Source organism: Aquila chrysaetos, chromosome 5 (assembly GCF_900496995.4).
Source record: "Aquila chrysaetos chrysaetos chromosome 5, bAquChr1.4, whole genome shotgun sequence".
Classification (NCBI taxonomy): Eukaryota; Metazoa; Chordata; class Aves; order Accipitriformes; family Accipitridae; genus Aquila; species Aquila chrysaetos.
The window spans coordinates 62,167,853-62,194,858 of NC_044008.1; the positions used below are offsets into that span (position 1 = coordinate 62,167,853).

Below are 27,006 nucleotides of genomic sequence, written 5' to 3' on the forward strand. Positions count from 1 at the left end.
CTTCTCAAAGAGGAGCCCAGGGGCGGCTAGATCCACTCCTAGTGTCAGACTTGGTCAACAGTTTATGTTTAAAAGGATGAGGTGTAGGCACTGTGGAAAAGATAGAAGGAAAACAGGGAGAGAGAGAAAGAGAGAAAGAAAGAGAGAAGAAAAGGGTTTCACCAGTCCTTGGTCCAGTGTTGGTCCAGCCAGCATAGAGATCCAGTTCCAGAGAGTGCGCACTGAGAACTTGTTCTCCCTTCTTTTATAGCGTGTTAGTTGATGGTCTCAACATGCGCAGTTCTCATTCCCAGGGTTCTCTGGAATTGGTTGGTGAGCTTTGGGGGGGTTCATTGTGGAGTTGCCTCTTTTTCCCTGGTAGCATGACTGCTTAAGATAGAAGCACAGTCCCATCCTCTGTGGGGCCTCCTCCTCCAGGCACATATGCTGTGCTCATTCTCCTGGTCACTTAAGATAAGGAATTGCAGCTTTGGAGAAGTATGGTCCCACCCTCTGTGGGGCTCTCTCCTCTGGCCACATTGTCTTGTTCACAAAACTCCAGCGTTTTTACAGAGGCCGTTTTTTCCACCAAAGTTCTTTAACAAATGTTTGAGACATTGACTATAATTTCTCAGACCGTCACAGGAGGTTGTAGTGAGGTGGGTGCTGGACTCTTCTGTCAGGTGGCTGGCGATAGGACGAGAGGAAATGGCCTCAAGTTGTGGCAGGGGAGGTTTAGATTGGATATTAGGAAAAATTTCTTTACTGAGAGGTTGTCAGGTATTGGAACAGGCTGCCCAGGGAAGTGGTTGAGTCACCATCCCTGGAGGTATTCAAAAAGTGCGTAGACAAGGCACTTCAGGACATGGTTTAGTGGGCATGGTTGATGGTTGGACTCGATGATCTTGAAGGTCTTTTCCAACCTAAATGATTCTATGATTCTGTGACTTGGGAGGGTCTGTATCAGCCCTGTGCCCTTGTGCTCTCTCTAGTTAGTGCACAACAGGAGGAGGGTGGAAAAATACCTGTGGCAGAGCCTGCCATACCTGCAGGACACTCAAGCCACCCTGTGAGGGGCGGCTGTCAGGTTCATCAGTGAGCCACAGCCCCCAGGGTCCCTCTTGTGGCAGCCTGGCCCCAGTCCCCACCACTGCATTGGCAGCAAGGGGCAGCCCTGCGGCTGCCAGAGCCCCAGCTGCCCCAAGGAGGGCCCTCGGTGCAGGTGGGCTCTCTGAGAGCCTTGCTCAGTCCCACCGCCCTCGGCTACTGTCCTTCCCTGGGGTCAGGCCTGCTGAGGGGTAGGACGGTGTGCCGCCAAGCTGGCAGGGCTGCTGGGAGCGTGCTGGGGAGCAGAGGTCTGACAGGAGCTCTGTGCCTAGGGCTTGCTGCATGGCACCTGAGGAACCTGAGCAGGCAGAAGCTGTGGGATACCTGCAATGGTGAGTAGGGGCAGTGCTGTGCTGTCTGCGGCTGGTGGGGCAGGGGACAGGGCCTGGGCAGGGTGCCGTGGTCTGGAGGGGACTCCTGGGGGTCTCTGCAGGCAGTGGGGGTTCATGTCTGCTCTGCGTCCTTCTCTTGCAGCCCTCCTGCCCTTGGGGAAAGACACTGAACTCTCGGTCAGGACTCTGGCAGCTGAGGTGATCTTCGTCCTGACAAGAGAGATGACAAGATCAGGATGGAACCTGCGGTCACTGTGCTGCTGGCCCTGGTGACCCCTGCAGAAGTGAAATCCTCTTCTGGAAGACTGCTGTATTCAAATAAATAATTTTTTTGAATAAAGCTGGAACAACAAGCCCAGTCCCATGCTGTCCTTTCCATGGAGACCACCCAGAGTGTGCTGAGCAGACAGTGACATTCCTGGCTTGTGCTGCTGCCTGCAGGACAGCACACCAGGACCCAGGGTGTCCTTGCAGCAAAGCCACAGCTGCCCCGCCAGACCACAGAACCCAGAGGGGAGAAGGAGAGAAGCTTTAGCCCAGCCTGCCCCTCCTGAGACATCTCAGGGCACACAAAGGCACCCGTGCTCTGCCAAGCTGGCAAATTGTCATTTGTCCTGACATCAAAACCCTCTCTTTTACAGGAGAGGTGTGCTGGTTTGGGCTAGGATAGAGTTAATTTTCTTCACAGTAGCTGGCATGGGGCTATGTTTTGAGCAGGAACAAGGGGTTATACCAGATGTCCCGAGTGGGGACAGCACAAAACCACATAAGCCAAGTGGGGCAGGAACAACTCTGCCTCCAGCCACCTCAAGTGGGAATCTGGCAAAGCTGTGGCTGATTGATAGAAAGCTGACGAATCCTGGAGGCAGGAGAAAATGTGAAGATGCTAAAAAGCCATGCACAAACATCTTTTGGAGCTCAGGGGTGAGAGAGCAGCTGGGTGGAGGCCTGGCAGCCAGCCAAGGTCAACTCAATGCAGTTGCTGAAGGTGTTTCTTTGGTAGCGCTAGTTCAGAGTCAGCCTGTAGCTGTATCTTGGGGGGCAGATAAAATTCATTGGAAATGAACCTGCAAGAGACCAACGTGCTTTGCTACACGAGTCTCTCAGACACAGTCCTGTACCTGGGAAGAGTGGAAAAGAAACCCTCAGCAACCCGAATGTTCCAGCAAAGCTGTGAACAGGCATGCTTACAGCCCTGGGCAGCTTTTTATTCACCTGGCTAGTGCGGCTCAGGGAAGAGGTGGGAGCTCTGCCAGCAGATGAACAGCCCTTTGCAAGCAGTGCATGGGGAAGCCCAGTGGCTGCCAGCTGCTGGCTACATGAGGTGTCCTGGCTGTGGCGGCTGCGTCGCTGCAGTGCGTCCCCATGCACCCCTATGTGGCTTTGTGTCACAAAGGGGCAGTCATGTGGCACCCGCCCAGCGCTTGTGAGCTCACCTGGCCAGGGCTTGGGATCCTGAAAAGTGGGCCAGAGAAAGCTAGTTGGGCTGAGCTGGCCTTCGGGATAACTCAGCTCCTTCCTCTGCTACTTGCATGCCTACTTTTTTTCCAACCATTTATTGTTTACTGCCCACTTCTCAACTTCCATCCTCGTACAAAGGTAATTATGATTTGATTTTCAGGACAGATCATAGAGTAGGTAGATAAGGGATAAAAGTATAGCCTGGTCTACACCTTCCGAGCCGTAGGCTGAGCTATTGCACCTTGATAGGCTGGCCAGAGATGGGCTATGGGTAGAGTTCCTGTTTGCTAATTCTTATTTCTTTATCATATCCTAGGATAGGTAAGAAGCAGGGGGGGGGGGTGGCAGTGTAGTCTGAGGTGTTGGGCTTAGCCTAGAATGACAAGAAGCCTGCCCTGACTGATGCAGTAGGAAGGGAGACAGAAAAGGAGCACAGCAAAGGCAGATGTTAAAGTAGCAGCTGAAAGCTGGTCACTCCTGCTGCACACAAGGTGGGAAAGTATGTGGGCTGGAGAGCCAGAGGACTGCTGTTAATGCTAGCCGCAGGTAAGCAGCAGGTCCTCTTCAGAGAAGGTGACATGCAATGCAGTGTTTCAAAAAGGCCTTTGTAATTGATGTCAGTTGGAGTCCTGTGACAGGGACAGTAGGGCCATCAGAATGCAGCTCTGCAGCAGTTATAAGTACCACTGAAGCACTTTTGATGGTCGATCCTGTTCTATGCATGGCGTTTGGGGTTTTTTTTAATAATTTTGTTGAGCTACAATTATTTCTTTGTTGTGATCAGGTGACGGGATTTGCGCTGATCTTGCCTTTCTGCAGCGTGTCCTGACATACTTTGTCATCCAAAACTTTCCCCTCTGTTCCTGAGAGGAGCGATGGCTGCAATGGGGAACGACTCCTGTGAGTAACAGCTTCAGCAGCAGTCCTGGACTTTGTGAATCCCCAAAGGCAACAGAAGTGGTTGGTGCTCCATCCCTGAATGTTGAGGTGCTGACAACCTAGAGGGAATTCTGGGGCATTTCCTGATAGCACCCAGACTTACCCAGGTGTTTTTGATTAGACACAGGAAGACATGTTTTGTCACTGATTTGCCACTACATACAATCTTTGAAAGATGACATTGCTCATAGAAAGATCTGACATCAGGAGGGTTACCTTCTGGGCTAGGTACTTGCTTGTTTTCATGAAGTTACAGTCAGAAAAATGGAAGACTTGAGTTGATAATGCAATTCAAGACTCTAGAGGGAAAGGAAGGTAGCCGAAGGCACAGAAGTCAGAGTGTGGGTTTGTTAGACTTTTGGCAAAGCAAGCAGGGGAACACATTATTTTCCAAAACTCTTTCTTGACCAGTAAATTTCAATGGCAGTGTTAGGCTTCCCCTGATGCTTCTGGGTTGCATGTTTAAGCTGGTTGTACTGGGTGCTCCTGTAGAGAACTCAACTTTTACATGTGCTTTCATGCAAAAATATTGTCTCATCTCTTTTCAAATGTCATTTCCCTGCAGTCATTGTTGAGGGAATGGCTCCACCACAAAGGATCCTCTTTCCCCCAGAGAAGATTTGCATGGACTGGCAGCAACGACAGGGAGCTGGAGCAGGACTCCACAATCTGGGCAATATGTGCTTCCTCAACTCCGTCCTGCAGTGCCTGACGTACACACCCCCTCTGGCCAACTACCTGCTCTCTCGTGAGCACAGCCTGTCATGTGAGTACTTTTATGAACATCTTGTAAATCTGTCAGGCACTTCCCAAGGATTCCAGGAATCTGGAATTTGTTTTAAGAGAAAAGCAGCCCTTCTTTGCCAACCCCCAAGTTGGTCTTCTTTGAACACTCAAGCCTAGAAGCCACTTGTCATATCTAGCTGTGTTCATCTTCAGAAGGGCACCCCTTTCTAGCCCCAGGTCTTGGTCCCTATTCCTGCAGGTTAAACCCTCTTTGCTTATTGCACAGAAATATTCTGTCAGTTTAGCATCCTCTGAAGAAAGTTTTCTCTGCACTAAAATGTCCTGGGCTTGTTGGGATGCTGTCACCTTGGGAGGAGTGGAGACTGTTCTTATAACTTCAAAATCCCCACTAGGTTTCCCCTTGCTATGGATGTTTTGCTCACCTAAGGATCTTGCTTCCCTCCCTTCCTTTTCAGGTCATCAGCAAGGCTTCTGCATGATGTGTAGAATGGAAGATCACGTTAACAAGGTCATGCATTCCTCATACAGTGCCATCCATCCTTGGGCTGTCATCAGTGTTCTCACACGTGAGTCATTTCAGGTGCTTTGACAAGTTTTCTTCTGTTCTTGTAGGAGAGAGCTACTAACTTCTTCTTTCTTAGGAATAGGAGAACATTTCCAGCTTGGCATGCAGGAAGACGCCCATGAGTTCTTACGTTATACTGTCGATGCCATGCAGAGAGCTTGTCTGAGTGGAACCAGCGAGTAAGCACAAGCAAATTATCTTTGCAATGCTCCCAAGCCCTTTGGACTCCTTGGTGTAGTGCCATCAAGGAAAAACTATGCCCAGGGCTTTCACACAAAGCAAAACTCCTGGAGGAGATAAATCTCTGCCTTACCATTTATTTCCAGCTTGGACATCTCTTCTCAATCAACTACCATTGTCCATCAAATATTTGGGGGCTTTCTGAGATCCAGAGGTACTTTTCCATAACTATTGCTTTCCTTGGAATTGTCTGTGTCCTTCTGTCTGCCTGTGATAAACAGCCGATCGTGTGACTGGTGTAGTAGGTATGAAGGACTTAAAGCAGCACAGTCAAGTCGACTTCCCCTGTCGCTGAACCTTTTGATTTTCCTTCCAGTCACATGCTTGAGCTGCAAAGCAGTTTCCGATTCCTACGAGACCTTCCTGGATGTTCCTTTGGATATCAAAGTAAGAGCGATTGTAATTGTGCTTCAAGACATCCCAAGGCCCCTGTAGCTTTCCTGAATCAACACATTTGCTTTAAAAATGCATAATGCGAGCAAAAGAGAGCTTGGTGGTGGGTGGGAAGTGGAATGGACAGTGCCCTTCCGGGGAGGCCATGGCAGTGGTCTCCCTGTAGGTGCTGGCTTTAAGCTGGACAAGTACGTGTTATCCCCTCTGCACCCTTGATGTACTCTCATCCTTCTTCCTTTTGCCCTCCCTCAACACCTGTCTGACTCCTAGGCTGACAGGTTGTATTGTTTTCATTATTGATGGCCCTGTACAGCATTGGTAGCTGAACTGAGCAGTGGCACAGAGAGGTAACTCTTGATAGCCCTGGGAATCCCTAGGGATTGAGGGAAATGTTCAGCATCATACCTTCTTTCTGCCTCCTTGTGGGCACTGCTTGCGGGTTCACAGTGGCTCTCCTCAGCGTCAGCTACCTGGGCCTTCTTGTCAACTCCTAGTAAGTGTTTGGGCAAGGGCATTTCCCCGAGATCAGTTCTCTCCTTTCTCACTCCTCCAGGCAGCCTCATCTGTCACCGCAGCTCTGGAGGACTTCGTGAAACCTGAGCAGCTGGATGGTGAAAACTGCTTTAAATGTGGCCGGTAAGATGCTTATTAACAACATATTAATACTAGATCCTGTGTGAAGGTGCTGCACATACCTGAACATAAGTCATCTTTTCTCATAGGTTAGATGCACAATAATGAGAAACAGATATTTTAATATGGCTTTATGCAGCCTTAAAACAGTGTAAGGGTGTGTGAGACATGAAAGGATGTCTGGCCTTCTTGGGGCAAGATAGGGTGTATTTGAAGGGTGCATTTCAGCACTTGGCTCTGTGCTTGGTTTCAAGGTGCGACAAGATGGTTGCCGCCTCCAAGAGGTTTACAATCCATCGCGCGCCCAAGGTTCTTACGGCGTGTCTGAAAAGGTTTGAAGATTTCACTGGTGGGAAGATCAGCAAGGTGTGTATGCAACTGGAGTGCAATGTTCTCTTCCTGGAGCAGGAGATTTCCCAAAGCAGTATGCTCTTTCACAAGCTGTTCGTGTTGAGTTTTTCGTGTTCCCTTCTGGGGAGAGGAGAGTTGTCATGGGAAGACAAGCATGCACTCTGCTCTGACAGAGCTGCTTTGGCCGGGAAGAGTTTCCTGCCACCCAAACCATTACCTGTTGCTTCAGGGAAAACCAAGTGTTCATGAGCCCTGAAGATGTATTTATACACCTCTGGCCCCTGGTCTTGGAAGGCTATTTCGTGTAGTATTTCAGGATCATTTCCGAGCCCTCTTGGTCTCTCCGTAGGTTGTGATGTATCCCGAGTACTTGGATCTTCGCCCATACATGTCTCAGACAGCTGGAGAGCCGCTCCTCTACTCCTTATATGCTGTCCTGGTGCATAGTGGTGACAGCTGTCATTCAGGACACTATTTCTGCTACACAAAGGTAAAGAGCAACTTCCTTCCACATAAGAGAAAAATGTGTGCTGAGGAAGACAAACTTTCATGGCAGTGATACTGGCAGCCAAGGATTTGGGGAAGAAGGTCTCCTTTGGGGCTGGGTTGGGTTTGTTCTGGCATACTCTTGGTTCTGTAGTTCTCTGCCTGTGTTTTTGTGGAGAAACCATACATTTCATCTCCAGATATCGTTGCCTTTTTTTACAGGCCAGCAATGGACTGTGGTATGAGATAGATGATACATCTGTGGATTGTTGTGACATCGACACAGTTCTCCAGCAGGAAGCCTATTTGCTGTTTTATGTCAGGTAATAACAGAAAGGTACTTAAAGGGGGCCTAAAGGAAAGATGGGAGTGTAGTGATAGGACGAGGCGGAATGGTTTTAAATTGAAGGAGGGTAGGTTTAGATTAGCTGTTAGTAAGAAATTCTTTATGGTGAAGATGGTGAGACACTGGAAGAGGTTGCCCAGAGAAGTTGTGGATGCCCCCTCCATGGAAGTGTCCAAGGCCAGATTGGATGGGTCTTTGAGCAAGTGGAAGGTGTCCCTCCCCATGGCAGGGGAGATGGAACTAGATGATCTTTAAGGTGCCTGCCAACCCAAACCATTTTATGATTCTATGATTCTATGAAACAGAGGCCGTAGGGGGTATAAAGATGAGATCTTGCTCTGACAAGGGCAGAGCTGGTGGGAAGACCTCAATCAAATTTCAAATTTGTAGTTTTGGATACATCTTCTCTCTGTCATAGAAACCGCTCCAAGAAAATGACTGAACCCCAGAGAAAGCTGCAAGAACAGCCCTAAATGGAAATCACTCTTTTTTTTCCAGGAGCTCTGATTTAATTGGAGAAAGGCCTTCTTCCTCACAGGTACCATCATATGCCCATGCCTTCCTCAGTCAGTGGGCAGCTGGCAGTAAGCAGGCAGGTCCTGTGGGACCATGGGATCTGCCTCATTGGACTAAGGTAACTCTGGGGAGATGGATCAGGGCACCAGCTGGACAGTGGATTTCTTTCTGGGATCTTGGCATTGCTCTCTTTTCCCTCCCACACTGCAGCTTTCTTCAAAGCTGCAACGCTGCTCCCTCTCAAAGCATCCCATGTAGAGTCATCCCATTTGTCCGCCTGTGGCCCTTCTGCCTTTGCAGCCCTCCAGGAGAGTCTTTGGGAGGCCCTTAGCTGTCCCCTCCCACAGCTTCTGGGGGTTCCCCACTGTTCTGGTCCTTTCATGAGGAAAGGTCAGGGCCTTTTCACAGCTCTCTTTGCAGGACATGGCAGTGGACATGGAGGACTCTCCAGAGGACAGCAGCTCCTCTGCAAGAGCCAGCACCAGCCGGCTAACCTGGGCAGGTGCACAGGAGGCATCTGCAGGCAGGCCGTGCCCCATCTGGCCAGGCAGGCTCATCATCACCTCCAATGTGTCCAGAACGCAACCTGACTTCCCGTTCTGCTGTCAACCATTTGACCGTGTGCTGCACACCGTGCAACAAGACAAAGAGGAGCATGTATTCAGCTCTTCTTCCTGCTGCCAGAGGAATGGGGCCAGGGAGAGGGCATGGAGCAGATCGCCACAGTGGGACAATGATTTCCACAGCTGGCTCATGGTCACCACAGACTACGACCACTCAGCAGGGAGCAGGAGAAATAGTCCTCCAAGTCATGTACAAGCTCCCAGGGATGACTCAGCTCCAGGGCCCTCCAACGGCAGCTCCCAGTTGGCTCCCACACCCAGTGCTGCTCGGGAGCAAACCCTGCTGAGGCAGAGAGAGCGGAGCAGATCCCCACGGCGGGGCTATGATCTCCGCAGCCGGTTTGTGGAGTACACGGACTACCATCGCTCAGCGAGGAGGAGGTGGAGAACAAGTCCTCCATATTGTGACCGAGCCTCAATTGATGATGCAGCTGCAGGGCCCTCCAACGCCAGCTGCAAGCGGGCTCCCCCACCCAGGGCTGCCCAGGAGCAAACTCAGCTGCACCAGAGGGAGCAGAGCAGATCCCCATGGCGGGGCTATGATCTCCGCAGCCGGTTTGTGGTGTACACAGACTACCATCGCTCAGCGAGGAGGAGGAGGAGGTGTGAAAACAAGTCCTCCACGTTGTGACCAAGGCCCAAGGGATGATGCAGCTCCAGGGCCCTCCAGTGCCAGCTCCAGGCAGGCTCCGTCACCCAGGGCTGCTCAGGACCAAACCCTGGCAAGGCAGAGAGAGCGGAGCAGATCCCTGTGGCAGGGTTATGATGTCTGCAGCCGGTTTGTGGACACCACAGACTATGACCCCTCAGCAGGGAGGAGGAGGAGGAGGAGGGTTTCAGTGCCCCAGAGATATACGTCAGACAAACACTCAGGGCACTGTGGTGGTGATGGGGCCAGATTGTGACCCTGGATGAGGGAGAAGCACAGCATCTGACTTCTGCAATGCTGGAGAGGAGGAGGAGGAGGAAGAAGAATCCAGGAAGTACCAAAACTGCCCCCCTCAGGGACCAAGCTGCACAAAGGGCACCAGCGGCCCACCCTGTCCCTCCTCCCAGTGCTGCCTCTGGCCAGGAGGAGCTCAGAGAGACCTTCCAGAGACTCGGACAGCTCTGCCAGCTGGTCTCAAGGAAGAGCTTCAATCTGTTTTCCGCTTTTGGGATCACCTTGCTAAAACAGCACTCATTTGGAGCCAATAGGCAGAAAAGCCAAAGCCAGAATTAAAAACACTTGTTGGCCTTGCATGTGTAATTTATGGGGTGTTTCCTTCTCTGTAGGTTTTGGGGCAATTGGTGGAAATACCCGGTGTGGGAGGTTTATGTCTTGGGATTTTGAAAGCAGTGTGCTTGCATATGCCCATCTTGCAATCTCTTCTTTTTAAATATGGAGTTCAAGTCACTCGAAAGGAAATGGGCTGGATGAGCCAACAGCAAGCTGGACGGAAAACCAGCTGAGCACCTGGGCCCAGAGGGTGCTGCTCAGTGGCAGGAAGTCTAGTGCGAGGCTAGAAACAAGCGGTGTCACCCAGTGGCCAGTACTGGGTCCGATCCTGTTGCACATCTTCCTTAATGAATGGCCTGGATGATGGGGCAGAGTGCACCCTCAGCAAGTTGGTGTCAGAGACTGAAGGAGTTAATGTCTCAAACATTGTGGTGGGGCAAGTTCTGCTTAATGGTGCACTCTGCATAACAACGAACCCTGCATAGCAATGAACTGCAGGCAGGTGAGAAGTCCACTAGCAACAGGGCATGGAGGGTGTGCCAGAGGGTACACAGTTCTGTGTTCTAATACGCTGAGCGGGGCAGCTCACCATATATGGCCAAAGGTCAAAGAACAGTCGTACCTGCTGGGAGGGAGGAGTTACTCCCCAAACGACCCTCAAGCCCACTGACCCATTTCCTGAAGGTTCTGGAAGCACAAACGGTGCATGACACCTAATTAGCCTAATGAGTTCAAGTGTGTGCCCGAAGGAGGGGCAAGGAGATTATAAAAGGAAACAAACTGAAGCCCCGGTTGCGTGCGCTCTCCAGAACTGGACCCTTAGGCTGGCTGGACCAACACTGGACCCAGGACTGGTGAAATCTTTCTTCCCTCTCTCTCTTTTCCATAATCCCTATACCTCATCCTTTAGACATAAACCGTTGACCAAGTCTGGGACTAGGAGTGGATCCAGCCACCCCTGGGCTCCTCTCTGAGAAGGAGTCTAGAAAGCAAGGGGGTCCACTCCGATCCTTGTGACTCAACAGGAGTGCTTTCCTTATTTTCTTCCCTGAACTGATCCCCAAATAAGCAAGGCCTGTAGTATATGTTTGGTGACGTGTGGTTAGCGTGTTACAAAGTTTAATGATGTAGTTTCATGCTAATTCTTGTGACCATACCAATTCTGGTTGTGACCATGCCAATTCTTGTTGTGAGCGAATAAAATTTGAGGTTTGTGAGTTAAAGCATCCCTGGTGTCGTTTCACCTTAATCCTGACCTGGGAATCAGCAAACCTGAGTCGTCGTCCTGAGAAATTGGGATGTGACAGTTGGCAGATGACACCAAAATGGGAGGAGTGGTGCCTAGGCCAGGGGGTCGTGCTGCCATCCTAAGGCACCTGGGCAGGCTGGAGAGATAGGCTGACAGGCACCTCATGCAGTTCAGCAAGCGGAAGTGCAAAGGGTGCTGTGCGGGTGACAAGCACCAGCACAGGCTGCCCAGGGAGCCTGTGGAGTTTCCATCCTTGGGGATGTTCCACAGCCCTCTCAACATGGTCGTAGACAACAAGCTGCAGGTGGTCCTGCTTGAGCAGGGGGCTGGGGCCAGGTGACTTCACCCTCCAGGTGATCTCCTGGCCAGCTTCAAGTAGCCTGTCATTCTCTGAAATGGATGTCTACAAGAGGATCCAGCCACCACCGCTGTCACCCTCAGGCGGCCATCTACAACTCCACCAGGAAGCTGCAGTCCCTAGAGAGGAGCCCACTCAGCAGCAGGTTCTCTGGCCAAAGCTGTGGCCCATGGGGCCCAGGGAGGAGCAGGGGAATAGCGGGAGGAGGACAGGGTGGCAGAGACGAGGTGCTGTGGGCCACCTGCAGCCCCATTCCCCATCCCCCTGTGCCACTTGGAGCTGAGAGGGGGCTGAAGAGTCAGAATGGGAGGAGTGAGGCTGTGCCTGGGAAGTGCGGGGCTAGGGGAAGCTGTTTTCATTTGGTTTTATTGCAGTTCTCCTGCTCTCCTGGCTCACCAGCTGAAACCAGTTCCCAGCCTGATTCAGGACACCCCTAGTAAGAGCAGCACAAACCCATTTCCCTTTTCCCACCCTTGCTGGCTGCCAGGTGCAGCTGAGCCAGAGGCCGGGGAGGCCTCATCCTGCCCGTGCTGCTGATGGCGGCAGAGGAAAGAGGGGCCTGATTCTGCTGAGCGCAGGGTTGCTCTCCTGCCTCAGCTGCCCCTCAGTCTGGTGCTGCTCGACATGCCACTGGGCAGTTTGCCTGTTGAGCGCTGGGAACAGCAGCCCTAGGGGAATGGGTGTGTGCCTCTAAGGGTGAGGTCACAGAAGGAGTTGGCTACAAGAGGAACCGGAGGGTCGTGGCCAACTGCCAGAGACACCATAGAGCCTGTTTGTGTCTGTGTGGGAGTCTCGAGGGGCGAGAGAACCAGAGGAGCTGGCTACCAGGAGGACGACAGTGTCCAGGCCAACTGGAACCAGGGAGCAGCTACAGGGTAGACGGGCACACTGACTTGCATACCCACACATGCTCCACTTGCTGGCACATTATTTCCACTCACCCTGGTCTGTCCAGGTGCCGGCCACCCCAGACAAACACTCCCAATGACCTCTGGTCCCACTCCAGTGACTGGCACCACCGACACAGGAACCACGGCGACCTGTGGTTTTGTTACTGATTTGTTATTAATTTGTTATTAGTTAGAATTAATCATATTTAGTTTTAATATTTTAGCAAAATCATATGTATGTTGTATTTTATATATTTAACCACCAACCAGTGTCTGCTGTGAAATCCCCTGTATAGCCCCGTATCAAGGCCAGAGAAATTGGCTAAAATCATCTAGTAGGAACATTTAGAACTTAGAGAACAGGATAAAGAAATACCTGACAACGGGGTGGTGTAAGAGTTGTCAGTACGTTACCTGACAACGGCCTGTTTGGAACGCAGCGGCCGATCCCCAAAGATAGAATGTGCAGTACAAGGCTCCTGGAAGGTCCCTGGCTAGAGCCGTTAGAGATAACTGCATAGCTACTGTCAAAAAGGATGGATTGCACCTGTTGCCATAACATCGATGAAGAAATCATAAACTCTAGACGAACTTTGCTTCATTATAATACCAAAACACACCTCCTGGTCAAAAGCTACCCGCCTCCAAGACTTACCACGCCTCGGAGAGACCTTCACTACGCCTGCGTAAAAGATATTCACATATGCTAATGATTTCCCCAAAATCTAATGAATATGTATAACTTTTCTTGGAAATCTAATGAATATGTATCGATAAGTCTTAATATAAGGTGTATTGTTTTGAAGACAGGTGTGCGTGGTTCGTGAGAGGACTCGCCCGCGCACCCGGCCGTCAATAAAGAAGTGTCTGCTTATCTACACTAAATTGGTGTTGATAAGTTCTTCATTCCGAGCTTTTCGGTAACAGTTTTGGCGACCCAGATGGGACCTCGCTGAGAGAGACCGGAGGAGTCGGGGACCGATTGGTTCCTGCCGGCACCGAGGATTTCTCGGGGATACCCATCGATCCCCGATCCATAAGGCTCTTTGCGACATCCCCTGGATTTTGGTAAGACACTTCTTTTAAATATTAAGGATAGTGGGTTAGAGTCCCACCGGTATTGTTTGGGGTTGGAGTCCCCTGAGTGGGTTAGAGTCCCACCGGTATTGTTTGGGGTTGGAGTCCCCTGAGTGGGTTAGAGTCCCACCGGTATCGTCTGCCTGTCAGACGCGGCGAAAGCTGCGCAAGGTTGGACAAAAGGATCCTGAAGGAAGTGGAAGCCTAGGCGTCTGCCCGTAAGACATAAGCGAAAGCTATTGCTGGGTTGGACAATTTGGAAGTGGGAAGGAGTCCCACAGCTTTTGAGGATTCTGGGTTAGAGTCCCACCTTCAAAAGCATTTTGGAAATTTTGGGTTTGAGTCCCAAATTCTAGAAGAAGAAAAAGGAACGGAGAAAAAGAAAAAAAAAAAAAAAAAAAAAAAAAAAAAAAAAAAAAAAAGAAAAAGGAAAGAGAAAAAAAAAGAAAAAAGAGAAGAAAAAAAAGAAAAAAAAAGGAAAAAAGTGAGATATATTGTGTACTTGGAAGTATCGTGAGTGTTGTAAGTGTGGGATGTGCAACTGAACATGAAGTGAGTCTTGGCAACGATTGTAGTGTTTCTTATTGAAGTTGGAAGTTATAAAGTGTGAATACATTTGCTGGATAATAATCTTGCCAGGGGATATTGGTTATGACTCTTGCTTAGGGAAGTCGGCTTTGTCCGTGCCCTAGGCAAGTAGGTGGACTCCATTACCTGGCAACAATTGTTATTTGTATTTATTTAATATCTGGTGTTTGATATATGCATTTGGTATTTGAAACTTTGTATTTGATATTTGGCATTTGGTATTTGGTTTGGTATTTAACATTTGACAATTGAGTATTGATTTCTGATATTTGTTATATATTTAATAGATATTTGGTATTGGGTATAAACATAATGGCATTTGCCAAATTATTTAAGAGTAAGAGTATAGGAAATTTGTCCACTGATGGAAAGATACCAAAAACATCTCCGTTGGTATGTTTGCTGGCACATTGGGGTGAATTGTATGATGATTTACGTAAAAATCAAATGATTGACTATTGTAATCATTGGTGGCCTCTGTATACATTGGAGGATCAGGAAAGGTGGCCCGTGAATGGGACACTGAATTATAACACTATTCTGCAGTTAATGTTGTTTTGTAGAAGAGAAGGGAAATGGAGTGAAGTACCTTATGTGGATTTATTTTTTTACTTAAGGCAGAGACGAGATTGGCAGAATGAGTGCAAGCTAGTTAGTAGGGACAATTTGGTAATGGCTATAACTTTTGATAATAAGAAAGAGAAGAAATGTTGTCTGGCATGTGATATTGCCCCCAAAGAGGATGAAAGGCCAGAGTTGAATATATCCCCTCCCAGGAGAGGAAGGAATTGGAGGTGAGAGCATAGGGAACAGATGGAAGAACCAGAAAACAGTGGAATAGAAGATGCAGAGGAAGGACCATCTGAAGTTGTGATTCATACCCCCATTTCTCGAAGGACCCGACAGCAGACACAAACAATAGCTCCCTTGAAGCAGGGAGTTGGTAACAATGGACCAGTGTATGTAAAGGTGCCCTTTTCGGTTGTGGACTTGATGGCTTGGAAGCAGGCAGCTGGAATATATAGAGAAGATCTTGAGAGAGTTGGCAGAGTAGTGGATACTATAATTAAAACGCAGAATCCAGACTGGAGTGATTTACAGGTGATCTTGGATAATTTATTGGATGATACAGAAAAGCAGATGGTACTAAAAACTGGCAAAGCACAGGCAGAAGTGGCAGTATTGAGTGGGACAATAGGTGGAACATTAGAACAGAATTTTCTGTCTGGGGATCCGCAGTGGGATCCAAATAACGTGGAACATAAAGAAAGGCTGAGTCGGTATCAGAAATAGATTTTATATGGAGTTAAACATGCTATCTTTGAATTGGTCTAAATTATATGAGGTGAGACAAGATAAGAATGAATCTCCCTCAGCGTTTCTGGAAAGATTGAAGGAAGCTGCCAGAAAATATACTGATTTAAGAATAGAAACAGAGGCGGCTCAGATACAGTTGGCTTTGATTTTTATGGGGCAGTCGGCACCAGACATAAGAAAGAAACTTCAGAAGCTGGAGGGAGAGGATTCAAGGAGTTTGAATAAAATGTTGGAGACAACATGGAAAGTATATAATAACAGGGAAAAAGAGGAAAGGAAAATTAGAGAAAATAGATTATTGGCCTTAATGACAGGAACAACAGACAGAGGATGAGGTAGAAGAAGACGACGAAGTGGCAGTAGACGGAGAGAATTTATGAATTTTAGCAATCAGAATTTTAACACCCCCTTAGGAGTGAATCAGTGTGTTTTGTGTCGGGAAGAAGGACATTGGAGAAAAGATTGTCCTAAAAATGTGCAGTGTTCAAGAGGAAATATTCAAAAGAAGGTAGCCAGAATGATAGTTTTAGATGAATGAAGGGGACCGGAGGGGAACCCAGCTGAGCCTCTGGTTATAATTAAGCTGAGAGAAAAAGAAGTCAAATTTTAATAGATACAGGAACGACATTTTCGGTATTAAATACTTGTAAAGGAAAAATTAGAACAAAAACAACAAACATAGTAGGAGCAACAGGGAAAGAAGAAAACAGACCATTCCTGCAACCTCTGAATATGAAATTTGGAAATAAAATAATTACACATGAATTTTTGTATGTACCAGAATGCCCGATACCCTTGTTAGGAAGAGATTTGTTATCTAAATTAAATGCACAAATTGTTTTTAAGAAAGGAGAACTCTTTTTGAAGATACCTGAGTCAAAAACAGGAGAAATCCTAATGATACAAGAAAAAGTGGAGGAGCAAGAAATTCCACCAGAGGTGGATTTTGCAGTGATCCCTACAGTGTGAGAAACAGATATTCCTGGTAAATCAAAATTAACAGCACCTGTAAAAAAAAAGAGATCTAAAAAAAAAAAAGATGCAAGAACAGTAAAAATTAAACAATACCCAATTAAACCAGAAGTTAAACAAGAGTTAAAGAAATTGATTGACAAATTTTTGAAGTATAAAATTTTGAAAGAATGTGAATCTGAATATAATACTCCTATTTTACCAGTTAGAAAACCCTCGGGAGAATACAGGTTAGTGCAAGATTTGAGAGCAGTGAATCAAATAGCCAAAGACATATATCCTGTGGTTACAAATCCTTATACATTGTTAACAGCGTTAAAGGAGACTCATCAGTGGTTTACAGTGCTTGATCTAAAAAAAATGCTTTCTTTTGCATACCCTTGGAGAAGGAAAGCAGAAAGTTGTTTGCTTTCGAATGGGAAAATCCAGAAACTGAGCAAAAGATATAGCTGACATAGACAAGACTAACCCAAGAATTTAAAAATAGCCTGACAATTTTTGGAAACCAGCTGGCAAAAGAGCTTGAAATCTGGAAACAGGACAAACCAAGGCCTGAACATTTACTTCTACAATATGTGGATGACATATTGATTGCTACAGAAGAAAGATCTACCTACATACAGATAACCATTGATGTCTTGAATTTTCTGGGACTAAATGGGTACAAAGTATCCAGGAAGAAAGCCCAAATAGCATGTCAAACTGTGATATATCTGGGCTTTGAGATTTCAAAAGGACAGAGACAATTAAGAAAAAATCGCAAAGAAACCATCTGTAGTATACCTGAGCCGAAAAATATTCATGAACTTAGAACATTCTTGGGAATGGCAGGGTGGTGTCGTCTTTAGATCATGAATTGTAGTCTAATAGCTAAACTGTTATGAGGCCCAAAAGAACTCTTCCTTTGTGTGTGGTCCAAAACAGCAAAGGGCCTTTACAGAGTTAAAACGCGCTTTAATGTCTACACCTGCTTTAGGCCTCCCTGATTTAACTAAAGGTTTTCAGCTGTTCGTTCATGAAAGACAACACCTGGCACTTGGTGTGTTAACCCAGAAGATGGGGAGCTGGAAACGACCAGTCGGCTACTTCTCCAAACAACTGGACACAGTGAGTAAAGGGTGGCCAAATTGTCTTAGAGCAGTGGCTGCAACAGTGATGATTATACAAGAACCTCGGAAATTGACTTTGGGAAAAACAATAACAGTCTATGTCCCACACATGGTGAAAACTGTTCTAGAACAAAAGGGGAGATACTAGCTATCTCCGAGCAGAATGATGAAGTACCAAGTAATATTAACTTAACAAGATAATGTAATTTTAAAAGCAACTAACCTGGCAAATCCAGCTGTGTTTTTAAGTTCCATACAGGAAGGAAGACAATTGGAACATGATTGCCTGGCTGCTATTAAGTATGTTTATTCCAGTCGTGAAGATTTGAAGGATGTACCATTGGAGCGACCGGACTGGGAACTGTATACAAATGGTAGCAGCTTTGTAGAGCAAAGAGTTCGATACGCTAGATATGCGGTAACAACAGACACCACAGTTATAGAAACAGAAGCATTGCCAAGTACCACCTCAGCTCAGAAAGCAGAACTTATTACTTTGATTCGAGCTTTAGAACTAAGTGAAGAGAAGAAAGTAAATATTTGGACAGATTCAAAGTATGCTTTTGGAGTGGTACATGTCCATGCAGCATTGTGGAAAGAAAGAAGATTATTGTCCTCCCAGGGATCAAATATTAAACACCAAGATGAAATTTTACAATTATTACAAACAGTTCAGAAACCAGATCAGGTAACAATCATACACTGTAAAACACATCAAATTAGAAACACAAAGAAAATCACTGGAAATAATTTAGCCGACCAAACAGCAAGAAAGGTAACAAAAAAACGAGCATTGCAAATGGCATTAATTCCCTCCAAAACAGTAACTCTCCCTAGAGAAGAACCAAAATACTCAGAAGAGGATGATAAGCTAGGTCGATTATTAAATGCTAAGAAAAACCTAGCCAGATGGTGGGTAACACCTAAAGGACAGGTAGTAGTTCCACCCTTTTTGATGAGAGAAATAATTCAAACAAAGCATCAGGAGTGTCACTGGAGAACAAAGGCCTTAGTAACTTCCTTACAAAAACAAGTGGTATCACTCAGAATGTTAGGAATAGCTAAAATAATAACTGCAAAATGTGAAGTATGTTTGAAAAATAATCCAATAATCAAGAAAAAGGTTCAAATGGGTCGAATAAAATCTGGTACAGAGCCTGGAGATTATTGGCAAGTAGATTTTTCAGAACTACCTAGACAGAATGGGTATCAGTACATCCTGGTGAGGGTTGATACTTTTACAGGATGACCAGAAACTTTTCCCTGTCGTTCCACACGAACAAAAGAAGTAGTAAAATGGTTACTATGAAAAATAATTCCAAGGTTTAAAGTTCCTATTAGAATTTCTTCTGACAGAGGTCCACACTTTGTTGCAGAAGTGGTCCAAAATGTTAACAAAATTCTGGGTATCACATGGGATTTGCATACCCCATGGAGGCCACAATCCAGTGGGAAAATAAAAAGAATGAATCAAACCTTTAAAAGACAAATAAGCAAAATTTGTCAAGAGACTAATTTAAAATGACCTCAAACACTTCCATTGACATTATTACGAATCAGAATACAGCCAAAGAGTGGAACCTCAGTCAGTCCTTATGAATTATTATATGGGAAACCTTATGAATCTCCAGAACCAAACCCGAACATGTATGTAAAAAGAAAACAAGATGTGTATAACTATTTGCTTTCCTTAGGAAAAACTTTGACTGCAATTCGGAGAACAGTGGTATGGAATAGACCATTATCCCTGGAAGTTTCGGTGCATAACTTACAACCAGGAGACTATGTCTATGTGAAAACGTGGACTTCCGAACCCTGCAGGAACATTGAAAAAGACCCTTCCAGATACTGCTAACCACCTTCACAACTATTAGAATTGCAAAATCAGATGTTTGGATATACTACATTCAAGTGAAGAAAACACCTACTCCATGAAAAATTATTAGCTAGGATCCAAAAACTTTAAAACTGACTCTGAAACATGTCTAATTTTTTATATCTGTTTGTGTTTGTTCTTTTTATATTAGTTTAGCAGATAATGATAGTAGAAACCTGGACTGATTTGATAATCAGGAACAAAAGACAAGTAGAAACAAAACAATTTATTAGCATTCCTGAAAAAAATGTCTGAAGAAACAATTTACCAATAGAATTACAGTAAATTGCATGATCATGAGAAAAGTTCCAATTGTTCCACCAGAATGCAGTCCACCACCAGTATATACCGAAACAAATATTGACTCTCAGAATAATAATAAATAAATATTAGATAGATGATGTGAAAGTATTGAAATAATTTTCAACACTTTCAAAGGGGGGAAATGTTACTGATTTGTTATTAATTTGTTATTAGTTAGAATTAATCATATTTAGTTTTAATATTTTAGCAAAATCATATGTATGTTGTATTTTATATATTTAACCACCAACCAGTGTCTGCTGTGAAATCCCCTGTATAGCCCCGTATCAAGGCCAGAGAAATTGGCTAAAATCATCTAGTAGGAACATTTAGAACTTAGAGAACAGGATAAAGAAATACCTGACAACGGGGTGGTGTAAGAGTTGTCAGTACGTTACCTGACAACGGCCTGTTTGGAACGCAGCGGCCGATCCCCAAAGATAGAATGTGCAGTACAAGGCTCCTGGAAGGTCCCTGGCTAGAGCCGTTAGAGATAACTGCATAGCTACTGTCAAAAAGGATGGATTGCACCTGTTGCCATAACATCGATGAAGAAATCATAAACTCTAGACGAACTTTGCTTCATTATAATACCAAAACACACCTCCTGGTCAAAAGCTACCCGCCTCCAAGACTTACCACGCCTCGGAGAGACCTTCACTACGCCTGCGTAAAAGATATTCACATATGCTAATGATTTCCCCAAAATCTAATGAATATGTATAACTTTTCTTGGAAATCTAATGAATATGTATCGATAAGTCTTAATATAAGGTGTATTGTTTTGAAGACAGGTGTGCGTGGTTCGTGAGAGGACTCGCCCGCGCACCCGGCCGTCAATAAAGAAGTGTCTGCTTATCTACACTAAATTGGTGTTGATAAGTTCTTCATTCCGAGCTTTTCGGTAACAGTTTGACTCCAGTTGCTGGCCCCTAGACTTCCATACACACACACACACACACACGCACACACGCACACACACAGAATAGAGAGCCCCTCGCCAGGGAAATTAGAAATAGAACTTGAGAAGAAGCCAGGACAGGCTGCACTGATCAGAAGCAGGGCATGGCCAGGCAAGCATCCCAAACAGCAACCATTTCCTGAGTGACAGCCATGTTATCCCATCTTCCCTCTAGTTTTCTCACGTTTCTTCCTCCCAGGGCCGCCCTGAACCCTCCCTTCCCCCACCTCTGGTTCTTCCCCCAAAACATCCCATACTGAGTCTCGTGCTGTCCTGTGGTGCTCTTTTCCTGCACTCATCACAGTTTTCCAGTACTTAAAGGCCACTACAAAGACGACGGAGACTCTCTCTTAACAGCGAGCCACACGGAGAGGACAGGGAGCAACCGGCAGAGGCTTCGCCTCGATATAAGAAAGACTTTTTTTACAGTGAGAACAATCATTCACCGCAACGACCTCCCCAGAGACGCGGTAGAGTCCCCAGGACGGAAGGTTTTCCAGAGGCGATTGGACAGGGGGTGAGGTAATCTCATCTGGGCTCCCTTTCCCACAAAAGGTTGGACCAGATGATCTGTTGAGGTTCCTACCAGTCGGGGCGATTCTACGATTCCATGAAAACTCGGCCTTCCCTCATACTTTGTTTTGTGGCTTTCGAGGTGCCCCGATGGGTAATGGGGCTCCTTCCACAAGAGCTCTCACCCCAAACCGGCCTTGTCTCCATCGCTATGGGATGTCAGGGGCAAAAGACGAGGCCCTCTCAAACCCAGGAACTACGGAGAAAACCGTAGTTTTACCAAGGGAGGACCTCTTTTGGATACGCTGCTGGCTGGGACCGGAGAAGAGGGGAGAATGAAACACGACTCCCTTGCAAATCTGATGCCCAATGTCTTTAATGAGAAAATCAAAGGAGAAGGGAAAAGACGAGAGCATTTGGGAGGCTGGCTGAGTAAGCTCAGAGGAGTGCTGCCATCTGAAGGAAAACCTCCACGGCAGGGACGCTTCTTTTCCACTTCCAATTCCTCTTCAAGGCTCTGGCAATCATGTATCGTATCACCTAGACCCGTTGCTACGGAAGGAAGGAGGAGGTATTTCCTGGGGAGCGTGAGGTAGAGCAGAGCGAGAGGGGGAAAGAGAGAGGCTTCCTTGGAAGAGACGGAAGGCCAGCGCAGGCCCCTTCCTCGCAGCGCAGGCGGAGAAGCGGGAGCTCGGCTCCTCTGCAGACCATGGCCACGGTCTCAGGGCTGGCTCCAGGGCTTTCCTCGAGGCTGCTGGTGCTCGGCCACGGGCAGGCAATCCACGGGCTTCAGCATAAGAGATTGCCCCGTCCCAGAGGCCCACAGAGCCCACGGCCCAGACCGGACCACCCAAAGCCCCCCAGGGAGCCCCCAGAAGCGATGGGCACACCGCCAGCGCTGAGAGAGCTCCCCACGGCAGCCGACGCGGTGGATCCCACAGCTGTGCTCTGAGGGAAGGAGCTGAGGATTGGGCCCGGCAGCGTCACCAGGACTGGCGAGGGCTGGATCGCAACGCTGGAGTCGGCGCACCGGATGACGCACGGCTCGTTGCAGCTGTTGGCAAGCGGGGTTGGGCCGCAGGCGGCTGGCAGGCAGGGGCTGTAGCACGACATGTCTCGCGGAGGGAGGCGACCCTGTGAGACCGGGAGGGAGCAGAGGGCATTAGCTGTTGGGCCCTTTCGGACCCCCAGCTTGGCTCCCCTGAAAATGGGCAGCGCCTGGGAGCTCAGCGGAGAGAGATTTGGGATGGGGCATGAGTCAAGGAAGCTGTGTCCAGCAGCAGGGCTCACAATGGTGCCCTGCTGTGCTTTTGGCCGAACACCACAACGCACCCTCCTCTCCTCCGCCTTAACCTCCCCGCTGCCTGGTCACACCCTGCCCTATCTGAAGACCTCTTCTCTCAGCCGCCTGGGATGTCTCACCCACAGGGTCCTGGGCTAACGTGGCCAGAGTTACTTGCAAGACCCCCATGAAATGCAGGGTCCCACTTGGTAACCATTCTCAAAGGCGGAAGCAGTGGCATGGCCCAACAGTTGATGGACCTCCAGTGTCTGCAGAGAGGGGGTTTCTGGGCCTTTTGGTGGGCCTGCAGTGGGCATTTGTTTGTAATTGAAGGGTGATCCGAGAGGGTCCGTCCAAACGCAAGGAAGCTCCTCCTGCCCAAGTCAAGCTCCTTCGCAGCCTATACCTCAGCCGGCCTTGCCACTCCCAGGCATGCCTGACCCATGGAGGCACTCTGCTACCTCCGGTTGCTCCATTACCAAGGGTACGTCTGCAGGCTGTGAGGCTATTTCACAACAGTCCTTCTGCTCAGCCTTGAAGGCTTGGTAGGGAAGGCGCTCCAGAGAGAGCCCTCAGTAAGCCCCCTCCCAGTATGAGGAACTGGATGCCAGGTTTTTTCAGATGGGTTGAGCATAGCCTTGATGCCATGGCCTTAGTCAGGGAAAGACTTCCTACTGCAGACCAAGAGGCTCCCCCTCTTCTTGGCGTCAGGCTGTGGACCTCCTGATCATCAGCCCTTGTACCAGCATCAATGTGTTCACTCGGACAAACAGGTCTCCTTCTCCCCCCTCCCCGCCCTCGAGACCCCTACTCTCGTCAGGTCAGGCTCCTCTCGCCCACTTCTCTCAGGAGGGGACGTGTCTGAGTGAAACGCAACAGGGCTCCTGAAGACAGCAGCCACTACGGCAGAAGACGTCTATGGTGGGACTAGCTCTCCTGAGGAAGCTCCTCGTCAGGCCAACAGCGCAAAGGCAGCATTGCCGAACTGCGGATGGCAGAGGAAGTGCCCAGTCATTGGTTAGAGAGCGCTGTCCGTACGTCCTGAGCCTTGGAAAGAACCGCTGCTGGCAAAGAAACCAACCCGTGCCCCGTTTCACATCCTAGACCATTCACCGAGGACGAGGGAGGCAAAATGCATGCAGCCCTCTCCACAAAAACTGTCCTGCCAACCGAGGAGACGAGGGGCAAAATGAACTGAGACTTACCCACTTCCCAGAGCAGAGGAAGGCACGAGGAGAGGATAGAGGAGCTGGGAGTTGGGCACACTTTTATACAGCGGGCCAGAGCCCCAGGGGAGCTGAAAAATGACACAAACACGAAGCATGTTGAGAAACAGCAATTTTGGCTTCTCAAAGCTCTGCTGGTAGATGAAAGACATGCCTCCTTTGCCTGAAATGCTTGGCTCCCCTTTCATCCTGGGTAGCACTGAAGTGATTTTGTTGATAGCAATTATGTTTCTTCCCCAGACCAAGGCTCGTTTGAGGTCTCATTCCAGCAGCAGATTCAGGCCACGAGCAGGTGTTGTGCACGTCCTGCCCTTCCTGGGGAACACGGCCACCACTCACTTAGGACTTTGCCTGTGGAGCACGCCCGAAGGCCACTCAGAAGGGTCCCTCTTTGATGGGCTGAGGCTGACCCGGAGCAACACCAGTGCCTGCAGGCTATGGAGCTGCTCAGCGCCCAGCCAAGCCTCTGCCGGATGGCTGTTCCGCTGAGGGACAGAGAACGGAGGAGGCTCAGATCCGCGGGGTGACTGGAAGGTGGTGGTCAAACAAGGCCCTCCTGCAGTCTGGAGAGAAACCCCGTTGTGTGCAGGGATGGGGACGCTGAGGCCATTGCTGGAGTGCATGAGGGTACTCGGTGGCAGATCTCTGCTCCCCCCCCCGGGCCTCGGTGAGGCACGCACTTGCCAGCCATGCAAAGGGAGCCCAGCAGTTGAGCTGTCGTCTTCAGTCAGGAAAGGCCAGAGTGTTTTCTTTGGGAACTGCACAGCCCTTGCCTCGCCTGCCAGGACTTTACTCATTACTCTCCTGAGGAGAAGCAACGGCTCAACGTGGCCCTGGAGAGCAATGAAGGAGCCTGCTGACTCATCTTTGCATCGTTGCTGGGTGCTCGTTCAGGTCACTGACCCAGAGGGTCTGGCTTGTTTTTCCTGGCTCAGGGACGGATTGGCACATTTAATGGCAAGGTGGCACCAGCAGACCACCTCGGAGTCACCTGTGAGTCACCAAAAAGTGCCGAGGCACTGTGAGAGACCTCAGCTCCACCTCGGTGCGAATCATCCATGCACTGGCATGAGGGGCTCTGGGGGAAAAGGATTCAGACGTGCAGAGGACCCTAGGCGCAACCTCATGTCCGCATTCCTGCAGAAATGCAGCTTTTTGTACAGTGTTGTCATCATGGCTGTTAGCATCTTGCCCAACCGCTTGGTGACTCCTTGAAATCCTGTCATGCTCCTTGGTGAAACTGCAGCCAAAGGAGGACATCATGGACGTGCCCTGACGTTCCCACTCCCGGACAATTCTGGAGCACAGACCAAATTGAGGAAAGTTGCCGCCCCTATGTGTCCAGGGCCTGGGGAGCCTGCTTTTTTGACGGACCGGTGTGACAGACCACCGGACTGAGGCTGCAGCCACTGAGCGGCACCAGATGGTGCTCCCTGCTGCCCTACGAGACATAGAGGAGACTGGGCCAGTCGGTCTGGGAAGGCTGGCGGGGAGCTCAAAGGCCAGGCACGTGTCGCCAGCCCTGAGAGCTGCCTGGAAAAGGCCTCTGACTACCCACGCTGCTTGGGAAGGTGGGCCACGCTCTCACCCGGGCGGCCGTGCTGTCTGGGGGAAGGGTCTTGGGAGGGGATTGTTGTTTTCTCCTGCAGAGGATTGATGGCTCTGTCTCACTTCTGCTGTCATTTCCAGCAGGGCCATGCTCTGGGGCTGTTGTGCCGTCCTGCCAGGATGGTCGACCCAGTGCCACAGCTGACAGCAGAGACGCACTCACTGCGTACAGGCAGAAACAGGTCCCAGGCGTCAGTATGGCACCAGGGTGGGAGGCAGCCACCCGCGGCTCTTTTCCAGGTGGAACTGGAAGCGCGCTGACAAAGCAGCCAGGGATGCTCCCTCCTGAAAGGCTCCGAGAGGAACTTGCGAGGCACATGCGAGGCACTCAAGCCCCAGCGTCTCCTCAACTGAAGGGCAGGAAGCAGCTGCCTATCTCTTCCAGCCGCCAGAGCCCCAAGATGTGGCCCTTTGAGATGTGGCCCAGCCCCGCAGAAGCGGCACGGGTTGCCCACAGCAATCTTCACGGGGGAAGCCGCCAGCAGGAACCAGGCACGAGGGAAACTCCCCGAATGGGACGACCTGCCTGTCGTGGCTTAACCCTAGCCGGCAGCTGAGCACCACGCAGCCGCTCACTCACCTCCCTCACAGTGGCATGGGGGGAGAGAATCAGAAGGGTAAAAGTGAGAAAACTCGTGGGCTGAGATAAAGGCCGTTTAATAGGCAAAGCAAAAGCCGTGCACGCAGGCAAAGCAAAACAAGGGATTCATTCACTAGTTCCCATCGGCAGGCAGGTGTTCCGCCTCCATCTCCAGGAAAGCAGGGCTCCATCACGCGTAGCGGTTACTTGGGAAGACAAACGCCATCACTCCGAATGTCCCCCCCTTCCTTCTTCTTCCCCCAGCTTTATATGCTGAGCATGACGTCATATGGTCTGGATTATCCCTTTTGTCAGTTGGGGTCAGCTGTCCCAGCTGTGTCTCCTCCCAACTTCTTGTGCACCCCCAGCCTACTCGCTGGTGGGGTGGTGTGAGAAGCAGAAAAGGCCTTGACTCCGTAGAAGCACTGCTCAGCAGTAACAAAAGCATCTCAGCATTATCAACGCTGTTTTCAGCACAAATCCAAAACATAGCCCCATACTAGCTACTATGAAGAAAATTAACTCTATCCCAGCCCAAACCAGCACACTGCCCTACGGCTGCTCTGTTCCCGGATGGTGCACTAATGGAGGAGCGCTCAAACGTGCCAAAGGCCACGGTGGGTGAGGGGAGAAGTTGAGTACAGCCTTGCTGCTCGTCCCTCCCTGCTCTCCCTTCTGGCAATTGAGAGGCCATGCAAAGAAGAGCAGACGCCAGGACAGACACTCTGCTCCTCACGTAGCCTCCTTTGCCACCAGACAGGAGCGTGACACAGCCCGTCACACCTCCGCTACAGCAGGCAGTGAGTACCACTGCTGGGCTGCTCTCCTCCTTGGCCTGCCACCCTGCCCCGCTGCTGGATGCGGGAAGGGTGGCGAGGCATTCCTCTGCCGCATGAGGAGCCTGGCATTTGCTGTGCCTGAGCAAAGCTGAGGCAGCGGGAGAGGGCACATGCATCCACCTGCCTCAGCAGGCATGTGGTAACACCTGAGGGCAGGAAGCGGACAGCACAGGCCCATCCTTGCTCCGCAAGATGCCTTCTGCTTTGAACTGCAGCCACAAGAGGACATGTCCTTCCCAGGGCTGGCAAGGCAACCGAAAGTGAAGAGCACCCTCAGTCAAATGCCTATGAGTTTACTCCTCAGCCACTTTGACCTTGCAC

The 27,006-nt window shown here is 49.1% G+C and overlaps 2 protein-coding genes across 2 annotated transcripts; one reads left to right on the forward strand and one right to left on the reverse strand.

Annotated features, from left to right (window-relative positions):
- The first annotated feature begins 3,754 nt into the window (after positions 1–3,754).
- On the forward strand, positions 3,755–8,052 carry LOC115341300 (ubiquitin carboxyl-terminal hydrolase 42-like). The gene is made up of 11 exons (XM_041123479.1): positions 3,755–3,779; positions 4,384–4,584; positions 5,021–5,131; positions 5,207–5,309; positions 5,457–5,524; positions 5,687–5,757; positions 6,317–6,399; positions 6,651–6,966; positions 7,097–7,237; positions 7,456–7,556; positions 7,998–8,052. Exons 1-11 carry the CDS (start codon positions 3,755–3,757, stop codon positions 8,050–8,052), a joined length of 1,275 nt encoding a protein of 424 aa, XP_040979413.1.
- Positions 8,053–21,927: 13,875 nt separating this feature from the next.
- Positions 21,928–23,669, reverse strand: LOC115341658 (beta-keratin-related protein). The gene is made up of 2 exons (XM_030014981.1): positions 23,638–23,669; positions 21,928–22,284 (listed from the first exon to the last, which is right to left on the reverse strand). Exon 2 carries the CDS (start codon positions 22,261–22,263, stop codon positions 21,940–21,942), a length of 324 nt encoding a protein of 107 aa, XP_029870841.1. The 5' UTR covers positions 22,264–22,284; positions 23,638–23,669; the 3' UTR covers positions 21,928–21,939.
- Positions 23,670–27,006: the final 3,337 nt, after the last annotated feature.